Below are 14,494 nucleotides of genomic sequence, written 5' to 3'. Positions count from 1 at the left end.
CAAGGGATCATACCTACAGTACTGTTCACCCATGTTAGCATTACTAGTGACAGCCTGCAAGGCAAGTTGGGGTGTCAGATGACAGATCATATTTGTTTATTTTTGTTGTTCTGATACCACTGAGAGATTTCATGGAGTCAGGTGATGCCTGCGTGGACTTAGCTGCCTGCGAAGAGCCTGGATAATGATGAGGCTACTCTTTCAGGTAAGCATCTCTCCCAGTTAGGAACACCAAGGAAAATAGCCACATTTATCTGTGTCAGGTTAAATATGACTGGCGCACACCGAAGAACTTTCTGGCTTTAAAAAACGGACTAGAAATGAGTGGTGGGCCAAGAGGCCCCTCACTGCTTGCCAGTTCTTTCACATTTGGGCTGCTGTCTCTCTTGTCACACCACAGCGATCAGTGCAGGGGAGGAAGGAGAGGTGGTGGGGAGATATGTCAATCTGCAACAGAAGTTTGGAGCAATAACCAGGACATTAGGGCCTGGCGACCCTCAGCTGGGGAAGACAGACTGATGCTTTTCCAATCTTTGAGGTGTGGCAGGAAATCCCCATCCCTCTCTCCCACCTTCCCAGGGTGCAGCTATAGCTTGACTAGGGCAGCTGCAGACCTCCGCAATGCAGTTTCACACACTCACTGTACTCTTGCCTGACAGAATCTAACCTCTTTGTCTGGTGGTTTTTTAAATATATTTTACTATGTAATTCAGTGACTCTGATGTGGCTTCCCTCCCCTGAGTAGGAAGAATGCTTTGGATGGGGGCATGAAGAGAGGAATCAGCACTTGGGGGAGGGATAGCTCAGTGGTTTGAGCATTGGCCTGCTAAACCCAGGGTTGTGAGTTCAATCCTTGAGGGGGCCATTTAGGGATCTGGGACAAAAACTGGGGATTGGCCCTGCTTTGAGCAGGGGTTGGACTAGATGACCTCCTGAGGTCCCTTCCAACCCTGATATTCTAGGTCTATAAACTGGTCTTTTCTACATGGATCTGCCCTGCTGCATGCCATGAAGGTGAGACGGGCAACCAGGTGCTGAGGATTATGTGCCATGCTGCATTCCAGGAAGGAGAGCAGGAAAAAGAGCACTAATTTTATTATTCATTTATTTCCCTTTTAAGAGTTTGCCCCCATAATCCTGTTTCAGTGGGGTCATGAACTTGGGCTCAGAGATTGCTCTGAAAATATTTCCAGTGGCTACTGATCTCCCTGTCCTGAAAGAGGCCAGGCCTATTTGTCTCCCCTCGCCAGCTGGAGCCCTTCTGGGTCCCTCAAGGAAAGTGCTGGTCTGAGGCTCAAGAATGGGCTGCCCTGAAACTCCCCTCTCTGGGCCAGGTGAGGCTGTGTTCCTCAGGAGGTCCCAGTCTGGGGTGTAGGAATCTCCTGGGTGGTGGGGGCTGTTATAAAAGTGGCACTATGGGAAGGGAGCTGGGCCCAAAGCCTCTTACCACACTCTCTGCTGTTGGCAGTGTCCGTATTGTGTCCAGTGCCCTCTATCTATGACCGGTGGGGAAGCGGAGGGGAAGAGATGGATGAACTCTGCAGTCAGAGGCAGAGCTGCTGGTGAGGGCTATAGGGACTACAGTGTGATCTTCCATCTGGTGCACTGTCCTGCTGTCTTCACTTCCCCCATGAAGGTGCGGGAGAGGGAGCCATCTGATCTGGAGCCAGTTCTTTTCCAACCCTGCCTGTGTCCTTTCCTGTCTGGGGAGGTGGGTTGAGGTGAGCCTGTCTGGCCCTGGCTGCTCCTTGCCCAATAGAGCCATCCTCTCCAATCCTGTCTGCCTCCTCTCCTGCTTGAGGAAAGGGTCAGAGGTGACCTTGCCCATTCTGGGCTGCGAGGGAAATTGCATCCTGCCCACAGAACTGGCTGAGTTCCCCGCTCAATAAGGTGAAAGCAGGAGACATGGATCCTTCCTTTGGCGTCTGGATGTTCTCAGTGAAGCCTGTGGGCACGAACCACTGAAAATACCTCCAAAGGTAGAAGAGCTGAGGGGACAATCTCCCCAAAGAGTAAATGCAGCTCTGGGACGTGGCTGGGAATTAGACAACATGTTAGTTTAAAATTTTAAAATGAAGTTTGGAATTTCCCTCTGAAAGGGTCTGCAGAGGGAAGGTTAGGGGAGCCGCCGGTGATGCAGTAGACCAGTGGTTCTCAACCAGGTGTAAGCGTACCCCTGGGAGCACACAGAGGTCTTCCAGGGGCTACATCAACTCATCTAGATATTTGCCTGGTTTTACAACAGGCTATGTAAAAAGAACTAGCGAAGTCAGTACAAACTAAAATTTTATACAATGACTTGTTTATATTGCTCTATAGAATATACACTGAAATGTAAGTACAATATTTATATTCCAATTGATTTATTTTATAATTATATGGTAAAAATGAGAAAGTAAGCAACTGTTTAGCAATAGTGTGCTGTGTCACGTTTATGTTTTTGTGTCTGATTTTATAAACAAGTAGTTTTTAAGTCAGGTGAAACTTGGGGGTACACAAGACAAAATCAGATTCCTGAAAGGGGTACAGTAGTCTGGAAGGGTTAAGAGACACTGCAGCAGGCAAAGAACCCAGGAAGGAACTTCAGGGGATGGGGTATTCCCACTGAGTGACTGACAGGTCTGGTTTTGTCCCCAAGCTGCAAATAGTTGCAAGCAGGCCAATGTACCATTATAACAGACCTGTGGACCACAGCACAAAGAAGAACATACAGGAGTAGATGATTACAGCCCCTTCTGGCCTTAAAAAAGTAGGAATTCTTGAATGAATATGTCGCTAACTCTCTCTGTGTCAAAAATGCACGAGGTGCAGAAGTAAGGTTGTTTTGGTAATTTGGGCGGGGTTACTTGGGAAGAGTTAAGGGTGCTTAGGGCACATTTTATTTTTTAAGTTTAAAAATGAAATGAGAGTTTCCTCGATTTCCACTATACATTTTTTTTAATTCCAGCATTCATTTATAGTTGTCTTTCTTGCAGTTACAGTCCTGGTAAGTTTTTCTCATCTAAATTGCAGTTTCAGAAATAAAACGACTCCTGGAATTTCTTTGTTATTATAGACAGGTATTTACACATTTGTTGGACATAAACAAACACATGTCAATGGGATCTGCTAGTTACTAAGCACTTTTGAGACTCAGATCAGAGCTCTAGGTGAACATGGACTCAGAAAGCTAACTTTAGACACCTGTGTCACAAATGGAGCTGATATGTAACAAGATTATGAATAAGGCTACGATTCTGTGACGGAGGTCATGAAAGTAATGGAATCCATTACTTCCAGAGACCTCCGTGACTTCAGCCCGCAGTGCCTGGGAGCTGCAGAGTCCCCCTGCTACCCATCGTGGTTAGGAACTGTGCCCGCCCCACCCTCCCGAGCTCCAAGCCACCACGGGCAGCGGGGCACCCCCGCAGCTCCTTACCACTGCAGGCAGTGGGGCCCGTGGGAGCTCCGAACCACTGTGGGCAGCAGGGTCCCCTGAAGCTCTGACCCACCACGAGCAGCATGGGTGCCCTACTGCTCCCGGTCTCTGGGCAGTGGATGTGCCCTGGAGCTCTGAGCTGCTGTGGGCGGTGGGTGCCCCCTCAGTTCCTGGCTGCCACAGGAAGCGGAGCCCCTGGGAACTCCGAGCCTCTGCAGGTGGTGGAGGGACCCCCGTAGCTCCTGGCCATCATGGGTGGTGGGGGACCCCCACAGCTCCTAGCTGCTGTGGGTGGCAGTGGCCCCCAGAGCTCCTAGCCATGGGTAGCGGAGGGACCCTCAGCTCTCACCAAGGGCTCCCCGAGGGCCGTGTAGTGACCCCGCAGCTCCCAATTTTGTCATGCATATTTTTAGTAAAAGTCATGGATCGGTCATGGGCTTCCCTGAATTTTTCTTTATTGCCTGTGACCTGTCCATGACTTTTACTAAAAATATGTGTGAAAAAATCTTAGCCTTAATTATGAATACTGGAAGCATTGTTATGTATTAATCAATGACTACTGATGTAATAATGATAGGGGAAGTCATTGGGTCATAGGACTTTCCTTTCCTGTGCTGTGAAAAGAATAGGGAGGCAAGGCAACACAATGGCTTCCCATATAAGAACATCCAGATATACACTAGAAAGACAACAGGGTACAGCTGTTAGGGTCAAAGATCCTACGTCTTGCCTCCAATATGCTGTAAACTTGTTTTTGCAATGCTGGAGCCTACCAGATAAAAGGGCTACAAACAGTTAAAGCGTGTGTTGATTTTTACGAAGGTGAGGGGACTTGTCAGAAGCCATCTAGGGGGACAGGCTGACAAAGAAAGAGAGGCTCTATGGAGGAGTCTAAAGGAATTTAATCTTCCCAGAGCCAGGGATTGGCAACTCTTGTGGAAAAGCAAGCATTGCATTTAGGGGGGGTTTATTGTTTTTAAGATATGTTTTCTCTGAAAAGCTTTTGTTCTAAATAAATGTTGCTATCTGATTGCTGATTACCACTGTCCAGAGTCCTGGTGGGAACAGAACTGTAGGCTCGGAGTCCAACTATTCATATAAAATGATAGGGTGTAAATTAGCTGTTACCACAGAAGAAAGAGATCTTGGCGTCATTTGGGAAAGTTCTCTGAAAACATCCACTTAATGTGTAGCGGCAGTAAAAAAAGCAAACAATGTTGGAAATCATTAAGAAAGGGACAGATAATAAGACAGAAAATAGCATATTGCCTCTATATAAATCCACAGTATGCCCACATCTTGAATACTGTGTGCAGATGTGGTCCCCCCTTCTCAAAAAAGATATATTGGAATTGAAAAAAATTCCAAATAAATCCATTAGTCTTTAAGGTGCCACCAGACTCCTTGTTGCTTTTATTAGAATTGGAAAAGGTTCAGAAAAGGGCAACAAAAATGAATAGGGGTATGGAACAGCTTCCGTATGAGGGGAGATTAAGACTGGGATTTTTCAGCTTGGAAAAGAGACGACTAAGGGGAGATATGATAGAGGTCTATATAATCATGACTGGTGTGGAGAAAGTACATAACACTTCCTTATTTACTCCTTCTCATAACACAAGAACTAGGGGTCACCAAATGAAATTAATAGGCAGCAGGTTTAAAACAAAAAAAAGGAAGTATTTTTTCACACAACACACAGTCAGTCTGTGAAACTCTGCCAGAGGATGTTGTGAAGGCCAAGACTATAACAGGGTTAAAAAAAAAATTAGCTCTATCAATGGCTATTAGCCAAGACGGGCAGAGATGGTGTCCCTAGCCTCTGTTTGCCAGAGGCTGGGAATGGGCGACAAGAGAATGTGACAATGGTCTGTCTGGCCAGAGCTCTGGGATCTTTGTGACAAGGTGGAGGAAAGGGGACAAGTCTACAACCTGGAAGGCCAAGGGGTGGGACAAAAGAATGAATTCAAAAGTGTAAAGTTTTCTTATTATTTCTCGATAATACAAGCCTCTGTGAAGCAGGGATTCCTTCTGCCAAACAGTTCTGGAATAGGGAAGGATGGAGGCTGGTTTGGCATGCCTCCAGAAACTATTTACTGGAGAAGAGACTCCAGTAGAGACCTATGGGGAGGACTCACTTCCTGCTTGAATCTTTCTTGCTTCCTTACAAAAGGAAATTTTCCTCCAAACAGAAGCCACTGCTCCAGCAAACAACTTATTATTATTTGTTCTATGGTAGAGTCTAGAGGCCCCAGCTGATACTATGGCCCATTGTGCTAGGCGCTGTACAAAATGTAGTGCCTCAGACCCTGTCCCAAAGAGCTTACAGACTAAACAAAGGTTGGGAGAAAGGAAGGATTATTAGCCCCATGTGACAGATGGAGAGGCAAGTCACAGAGGGATGATGTCCCATGCCGGACTGGAAACTGAACCTAGCTCTTCTAAGTCTCAACCCAGTGCCTGAGTCTCAGCACAAGGCCAGTCTGCCTCTCCAAAGACGGTGCTACAGCTGGTAAACAGAAGAAAGGCACAATGGAAAAGGAGTGTAGTTTTCAATCTCGTCATACTCCAAAACAACTGGACTCAAAACTTCCAACAACAAAATATTCACCCTCAGGCAGACCTGAAAAATATCAGCCCTAAAAGATGCAAGTCTGAGATAGTTATGAGAATGTACAAAGGGAAATGCTCAGGCAGCCTCGACTTGGGGTGTCACTAACCCTTCTAAGTAACATAGCTCAGCACATCCTGATGAATGGCACCCCCAGGCAGGTGGGCTGGAGCAGCAGGCACATTCCAGGGAAAAGCCAGCTCCCCACACCAGAGCAACTTTGTAGCCAGCAGGGCAGACACAGAAGCAGCCTCAGCAGGTTCTGAGGCAGGGACCTAGGGACACTGCCATGAATGATGCTCCAAGTCCTTTTCACCCCGTCCCTCACAGTCTAGTCACCTCAGGTTCACTCCAGCTGCCCTTCATCCTTTCCTCCCCTCCCTCTTCTTCTGCACCCCTTCCCATCTATGTCCTCTCTCCACTCCTGTGTCTTTCTGTTTAGCAAATCCCCTGCTAACAAAACTTAAACCACAACATTAAAAACAAAAAACAATTAAAAACGGCAGCACTCTAATGCCCTTTGCTGCCCAGCCCTCGGCTCACACTGCTGGCAGGTTCTATCCCTTTTCCCTACCCTGTGTCAGTCTTGCTATTTAGATTGTAAGCTTTTGGGGCAGGGACTGTCTACTGCTCTGTTTGTACACTGCCCAGTACAATTGGCTCTGACCTTAGCCATTTCCTAGGCACTACTGTAATAAGCCTAAGTATATGGGAAGCTCTTTCCAATTCAGCCCTGTGTAGAGAGCATACATAAGGCCAATGCACCACTGGTATCCCCAGCTTCAATCTAGCACAGATGCCTTCTTCAGGCTGTCTACCTGAGGGTGAATTTCACTCTCCGTGCCTCTAGCTAGTAAACACTTTGCCCCACCTCTCCCTTTTGTACATACCTTTAAGAAAGGGGCTCTCTTTGCAGCGGGTGGCATCAGTATGTGCTCCAGCTTTTGGCAAAGATCATCCAGAAGGAACACAAGCTCTGCTGGCCCTAACTGTACAATTTCTCTGGCCTAAAATTTCAAGGAAGAAAATAGTTCAGTATGTTCATCTCCATTAACCATCCTCAAAAGTAGGCACACAGGATCTTGGGTTATACATAGGATGGATTACCTAAACTTGGTAATTTAGGGTAACACTGATCCCCAAAATTCCCCATTACACATTGGACATCTGTGGCAGCTATATGCTGTGTGTATATAGGACCAACTGAACAGGACCAACTGACCTGGCATATCTCCAAGAGACAGTCTAAGAAGTTTAAGGCCTATGAATTCTTACCCTGAATCTGTTTGGAAAGACCTGGAAGTAATTTAATCAAACTCATGCTACAGGACTACCCAATGCATGCTGGGCTCTTGTCTGAACTTTGTTTTGAGACTCCTGTCAATTCCCTCATTTTTCAGCTAAGATGGTTTGCTTTAGAAGAGCTAATGGAAAACTGTGGAAGGATGGCTGTGAACAGCCTCGGACTTTTCCATGGACTGAGAAATATAAATCCCAGTGACACAAAATCAACTCTGTTTGTCTTTACTCTGGTCAGTTTTTGTGTATGTCCTTTTCTATGCCTTCTTTTATTTTTCAATCCAAGTTATGGGTGTTGGGCCTATCAAACCTCAAGGTCCTGGTTTCTCAGGTATTACCATAATACCCTAACTGGTCCAGGACTTGGTTCTGCCTACTCATCTGATGTTGGTTACTGCACTGCAGATGAGGGGCAAAACTCCATGCAGCAGTGGGAATGCACCTCCAGTCCCGTCTTTCCCATCTGCCCTTTCATGGACATGATACTTTGCCTGCCCAAGGAAAGAGTCTTCTCTCTTTTTCTTCTCATGTGCCCTGTCTGTGTGTGTCCTGTCTGGTTGGGAAAGTGACTGGAGTGAACATGATGTTCTGACAGTAGCTGAGAATGGTTTGGATGTGACATCAGTGATGTGCCATCACTAAAACATGTGGTTTGTGACTTGCAATCCCCATTAGCTCCAAAGGGTTTAACACGTCCCATGTGGTTAGTAAGAGAGATCAAAGCCTGAGACTGATCAAAGCTGAAAGAGCCTCAAGATGGAGCACCAGCTGGAGGTGCAAAAGTAACATCTATTTGCCACAGCTATAGTGTTACTATCTGTCCTAGGACCTTCTAAGGCACCTGTCTTTTCCTGTGTGGATGTGGATACCTTCCCCGAAGCAGCATACTGACTTTCTGCAGTTGGGTTATGGGCCATGATGAGATTGGATTATCTCCATTTTAGTTAAGCAGAGGAGGCTAAGTCTTCCAAACCCTCGGTGAGAATGAACCAGTTACAGCTCTGCAGCAGCCTTCTGGCCCCTCTTGGTACAAGTTTACTCTGTTACACTTACCTCTGTGTGCATCTCCGAGTCCAAAATAGACTTGGTCAGCAGCCCACAGTGCAGGATGGTGAACACCTCAAGGTCTAGCTCTCGGAAGAATGCACGGTAACTCTGCAGCTGCACCAAAGGGATCCCTGACTTTTTTTCAGTGGTGTCCTGAAATGAAAATGGCAATGTTAATAACAGAATAAAGCCAATGGTCACATCTGTGCTCTGGTAAAGAATACTGCATGTAAAAAATTTTGGTCCTACAATACAGGACTCTACATTATTTGGTACGTGTGAAAACAGCCAAGGGGTTTCCCTTGAGTGCATGATTTTCTCCAACACAAACCAACTCCCCTCTGCTCCCCCTAAACTATCCCAGCTCAATAAAGACAACTTCTCCCACATTCCGTCTTCCACATTTTTTTTCCCAGGTTGAGCAACAGGAAAGCCTTCTTGGTAGTCAAGGCGTGGAATTGTCTCCTAAGGAAGTGGTGAAAGCATCACCACTTTGGACTGAATAAAGCACTAGAAAATTTGCTAAAGAGACCAATACTACCTTCACCCCAGGAAGGTTGAAAAGATGATCTAAGAGAGTTTTGACATCTCCAGATTCCATGAATCTATGGTAAGAGCAAAACTCACAGTGCACTCGATGAAAGACGATATTGTGTGACAAGTGATGTGAAAGAGCAGGAAGACTGTTTAGGAAATGATCAGGTCTTAGGTATCAGTGTCAGACTCGAATGAACACTACTGGACATCCTATGTATCAAACAAGAAAATTTCACTCTTCAATGCTGGAATATCTTCCACCAGAACCTGAGGCATCTGAATTTGAGGCCAGACACTCTCTTTCATTAATCAAAGAGATCTGATCTTAACAATAACTAGTCTAAAAGGTAAAAAGGCACTTATCTAGCTAAGGATCTTAGAATCATAGAATATCAGGGTTGGAAGGGACCTCAGGAGGTCACCTAGTCCAAACCCCTGCTCAAAGCAGGACCATTCCCCAACTAAATCATACCAGCCAGGGCTTTGTCAAGCCTGACCTTAAAAACCTCTAAGGAAGAAGATTCCACCACCTCCCTAGGTAACCCATTCCAGTGCTTCACCACCCTCCTAGGGAAAAAGTTTTTCCTAATATCCAACCTAAACCTCCCAAACTGCAATTTGAGACCATTACTCCTTGTTCTGTCATCTGCCACCACTGAGAACAGTCTAGAGCCATCCTCTTTGGAACCCCCTTTCAGGTAGTTGAAAGCAGCTATCAAATCCCCCCTCATTCTTCTCTTCCGCAGACTAAATAATCCCAGTTCCCTCAGCCTCTCCTCATAAATCATGTGCTCCAGACCCCTAATCATTTTTGTTGCCCTCCGCTAGACTCTTTCCAATTTTTCCACATCCTTCTTGTAGTGTGGGGCCCAAAACTGGACACAGTACTCCAAATGAGGCCTCACCAATGCCGAATAGAGGGGAATGATCATGTCCCTTGATCTGCTGGTAATGCTCCTACTTATACAGCCCAAAATGCCGTTAGCCTTCTTGGCAACAAGGGCACGCTGTTGACTCATATCCAGCTTCTCATCCACTGTAACCCATCAGTCCTTTTCTGCCCAACTGCTGCCTAGCCACTCAATCCCTAGTCTGTAGCAGTGCATGGGATTCTTCTGTCCTAAGTGCGGGACTCTGCACTTGTCCTTGTTGAACCTCATCAGATTTCTTTTTGGCTCAATCCTCTAATTTGTCTAGGGCCCTCCATATCCTATCCCTACCCTCCAGCGTATCTACCACTCCTCCCAGTTTAGTGTCATTTGCAAACTTGCTGAGGGTGCAGTACACGCCATCCTCCAGATCATTTATGAAGATATTGAACAAAACCAGCCCCAAGACTGACCCTTTGGGCACTCCGCTTGATACCGGCTGCCAACTAGACATGGAGTCATTGATCACTACCCGTTGAGCCCGACAATCTAGCCAGCTTTCTATCCACCTTTTCGTCCATTCATCCAGCCCATACTTCTTTAACTTGCTGGCAAGAATACTGTGGGAGACCATATCAAAAGCTTTGCTAAAGTCAAGGAATAACACGTCCACTGCTTTCCCCTCATCCAAAGAGCCAGTTATCTTGTTATAGAAGTTGATTAGGTTAGTCTGGCATGACTTGCCCTTGATGAATCATGCTGACTGTTCCTGATCACTTTCCTCTCCTCTAAGTGCTTCAGAATTGATTCCTTGAGGATGTGCTCCATGATTTTTCCAGGGACTGAGGTGAGGCTGACTGGCCTGTAGTTCCCCAGATTCTCCTTCTTCCCTTTTTTAAAGATGGGCACTACATTAGCCTTTTTCCAGTCATCCAGGACCTCCCTCGTATGCAGTACATCTGGCCCCATGGACTTGTGCTTGTCCAGCTTTTCTAAATAGTCCTGAACCATTTCTTTCTCCACAGAGGGCTGGTCACCTCCTCCCCATGCTGTGCAGCCTAGTACAGTAGTCTGGAAGCTGACCTTGTTCATGAAGACAGAGGTAAAAAAAGCATTGAGTACATTAGAAATCCAAAGAGGTTCACGTTCTTTTGCTGCTGTGGTTGGAAGGAATTTAGGTGGCAACAGCCATGCAACCTTCGATAGCCACACCTTTAGAATCTGCTCAAACACTACCAGAAGGTTCCACTGTCTCAGCTACACTGGTCAGTGCATCACAAGACCAGAAATATGCAGAGGACACTCAAACAAGAACCGACTTTCCAAGCTCAGATGTGAGGATCATGTCAGAAAGCAGCACTGAGCTCTTGAACTGAGATTTCTATCACTGTTAAGAGTCCCTCTCCTCGCTTTCTGTTTTACTCACCCCTTTCTTATCCCCCACAAGCCCCTTTTACCAATAGTACCTTCTCTAGCTGGGTGGTCTCAGCTTCGGACTGATTTCCCTCAGGATTCTCCTCCATTTGTGAGTGGTCTGCAGAGGAGTCTTTGCTGCCTTCAGATTTTTGTTTTTTTCCTCCTAGAAGAGAAACAGTTTTACAAACATAGCCCATGCCAAACCTGAGCCTCTGCGAGAGGTCAGCCAGGCTACTGATAGGGGAATGCTCATGCTGTAATCTAGTCAGATTTAGGAATGCAGCTGACAAAGCACAACATAAAGACTATATTGGAGATAGCCAGGGTCACAGCCTGAAATTGCAGGGCCCAGGACATTTGGGGTCCCTTCCCCAAACACTCTTTTTTCTTTTTCTTTTTTTCTTAAACTAGTTTACTTAATTGGGCCCCATGTTTTTACTATTATCTACATATATTATAATGCAGTGCTATAAATCAATAGAAATGCCCTCACCTAGAATACTGGGTTCAGGACTAGTCACCCTATCTGCAGAAGGAGAAAGGGTTCAGAGAAAGGTGATGAGAATAATTAGAAGCTTAGTAAAATTCTCATCTGCACAGAAACTGAAAAGATTGGGACTGTCACCTTAGAGAGGTCAAGATAAAAGTATTTTATGTTTTTACAGTGCCTAGCACAATGGAGTCCTGGTCCATGACTAGAGCTCCTACGTGCTATGGTAATACAAATAATAATAATAAGTTCATACAATAATGCATGGTTGTGACATGCTATACCTCAAAGTAGCATCCTGTAACCCCCATATTCATGATTGGTATATGGTTGTGATATTTCAAACAAAGTGTGCCTTGCAAGTCGTCATATGAAAGCTCATGATCTGCTGAAAACCACTGTTCTGTCAAAATATGTATATTGTTAGTGTGTATAAGATTTGCTATATGGTTGGTATTAAACTATGTTGTGAGTTTGGGAAATGCCCACTGCTAGCTCTCCAGTGACTAAAGGGTGGTAACCCATACCCAGGCGGGCGTTAAATGACCATTGATCAATAGGGGAATTGTAAACAAGGTATTTACAATTCTGTAAAAGACAGTTGTGTAAGCATCACACAATAAGAATTGCTCAACTCTATGACTCAGTTGCATAAGCACCACACAATGGGAGATTGCTCAACTCTGTGACTCAGCAAGGCCAACCAGGACATGTCTGGGACATGAATTGAGAGTATAAAATAAGGGACAGTGGCATGGCACCATGATTCCACCTCTCTCCTGCCCCACCTACACTGAAGGCAATAAGAATGCCAGGAAGACACAGACTTTGAACTGAGGAGACTGTCCCAAGCAGAGAAGGAAATTCAGCCTGTGTATTAAGAACTGTAACCTGCCTCCAACATCCAGTCAGGTTAGAAAAGCTGTTTGATTCAAATCTTGCTTAGTCTATAAGTTTAGGATTTAGAATGCGTGTTTACTTTTTATTTTCATAGGTAAATATCTCTGACCTTTATGCCCATCACTTAAAAGCTCTCTTTCTGTAGTTAATAAATTTATTTTAATGTTTTATTCTTACCAGTGGGTTTGTCTAAAGTGCCTGGGGAATCTGCTCAGGTTACAAAGGCTGGTGCATGTCCACTATCCTTTGACGAAGTGGCGAACTAATTAATGAGCTTGTACTGTTCAAGAAAAGGTCTTGAGGAGTGTAAGATGGTACATTCCTGGGGTGTAAGGCTGGGAATATTTGCTGGTGTTTCCCTGTGTATAGTTCATGAGTACCTTGGAGAACATTCGTGCAAGATAACAGCGCCTGGAAGGATTTGCTGTTTGTCACTGGCAAACCATTGTGAGAGAAAACCCAGGCTAGAGAGTAAGGGGAGCACAGCAGTCCCACAATTTCATGTTGTACCCAAGGGATCCCATCACAATGGTCTAGAGAGGTTAGATGGAAAGCTTCTATTCTCCCTGTTTCTTACCACAAAAAGAAGGGGACATTCAGTGAAATCAAAAAGGAGCAAATTGAAAACTAACAAAAGAAAATAGTTTTTCACATAATGTTTGATGTGGACTCTGTGATGCTGTATGGAATATGGGAGACACTTTATGATATTGTTGATACCAATATTATAAAATTGCAAGGAATCCGACAGATATGCCACGTACGGTATCTGTGAAAATGTTATGATTTGCCAAATATAATGATCTTGTTTATATATTTGTATCACCTTTATATTGTGACAGGTTTCAGAGTAGCAGCCGTGTTAGTCTGTATTAGCAAAAAGAAAAGGAGTACTTGTGGCACCTTAGAGACTAACAAATTTATTTGAGCATAATTTATTTGACAATTTTGTTAGTCTCTAAGGTGCCACAAGTACTCCTTTTCTTTTTATATTGTGAGTTCATAGAATCATAGAATATCAGGGTTGGAAGGGACCCCAGAAGGTCATCTAGTCCAACCCCCTGCTCAAAGCAGGACCAATTCCCAGTTAAATCATCCCAGCCAGGGCTTTGTCAAGCCTGACTTTAAAAACCTCTAAGGAAGGAGATTCTACCACCTCCCTAGGTAACGCATTCCAGTGTTTCACCACCCTCTTAGTGAAAAAGTTTTTCCTAATATCCAATCTAAACCTTCCCCACTGCAACTTGAAACCATTACTCCTCGTTCTGTCATCTGCTACCATTGAGAACAGTCTAGAGCCATCCTCTTTGGAACCCCCTTTCAGGTAGTTGAAAGCAGCTATCAAATCCCCCCTCATTCTTCTCTTCTGCAGGCTAAACAATCCCAGCTCCCTCAGCCTCTCCTCAGAACTCATGTGTTCCAGTCCCCTAATCATTTTTGTTGCCCTTCGCTGGACTCTCTCCAATTTATCCACATCTTTCTTGAAGTGTGGGGCCCAAAACTGGACACAGTACTCCAGATGAGGCCTCACCAATGTCGAATAGAGGGGAACGATCACGTCCCTCGATCTGCTGGCTATGCCCCTACTTATACATCCCAAAATGCCATTGGCCTTCTTGGCAACAAGCGCACACTGCTGACTCATATCTAGCTTCTCGTCCACTGTCACCCCTAGGTCCTTTTCCGCAGAACTGCTGCCTAGCCATTCGGTCCCTAGTCTGTAGCGGTGCATTGGGATCTTCCGTCCTAAGTGCAGGACCCTGCACTTATCCTTATTGAACCTCATCAGATTTCTTTTGGCCCAATCCTCCAATTTGTCTAGGTCTTTATGTATCCTATCCCTCCCCTCCAGCGTATCTACCACTCCTCCCAGTTTAGTATCATCCGCAAATTTGCTGAGAGTGCAATCC

The 14,494-nt window shown here is 45.3% G+C and overlaps 1 protein-coding gene across 4 annotated transcripts in view; it reads right to left on the bottom strand.

Moving 5' to 3' along the window:
• Positions 1 to 14,494, bottom strand: part of FANCD2 (FA complementation group D2) — a 188,493-nt gene that overhangs the window by 94,554 nt on the left and 79,445 nt on the right. For all 4 annotated transcript variants that reach the window (XM_073352718.1, XM_073352719.2, XM_073352722.1 and 1 more), the window contains exons 28-30: positions 11,245 to 11,357; positions 8,379 to 8,525; positions 6,917 to 7,033 (exon numbers count right to left, since the gene is read on the bottom strand). In XM_073352718.1, coding sequence (XP_073208819.1) covers positions 6,917 to 7,033; positions 8,379 to 8,525; positions 11,245 to 11,357 — 377 coding nt within the window. The remainder of the gene's footprint in view (positions 1 to 6,916; positions 7,034 to 8,378; positions 8,526 to 11,244; positions 11,358 to 14,494) is intronic.

This window comes from Lepidochelys kempii, chromosome 7, assembly GCF_965140285.1.
Source record: "Lepidochelys kempii isolate rLepKem1 chromosome 7, rLepKem1.hap1, whole genome shotgun sequence".
Classification (NCBI taxonomy): domain Eukaryota; kingdom Metazoa; phylum Chordata; order Testudines; family Cheloniidae; genus Lepidochelys; species Lepidochelys kempii.
Note: the sequence above shows the minus strand (reverse complement) of the source record. Positions and strands in the feature narration are given on the sequence as shown.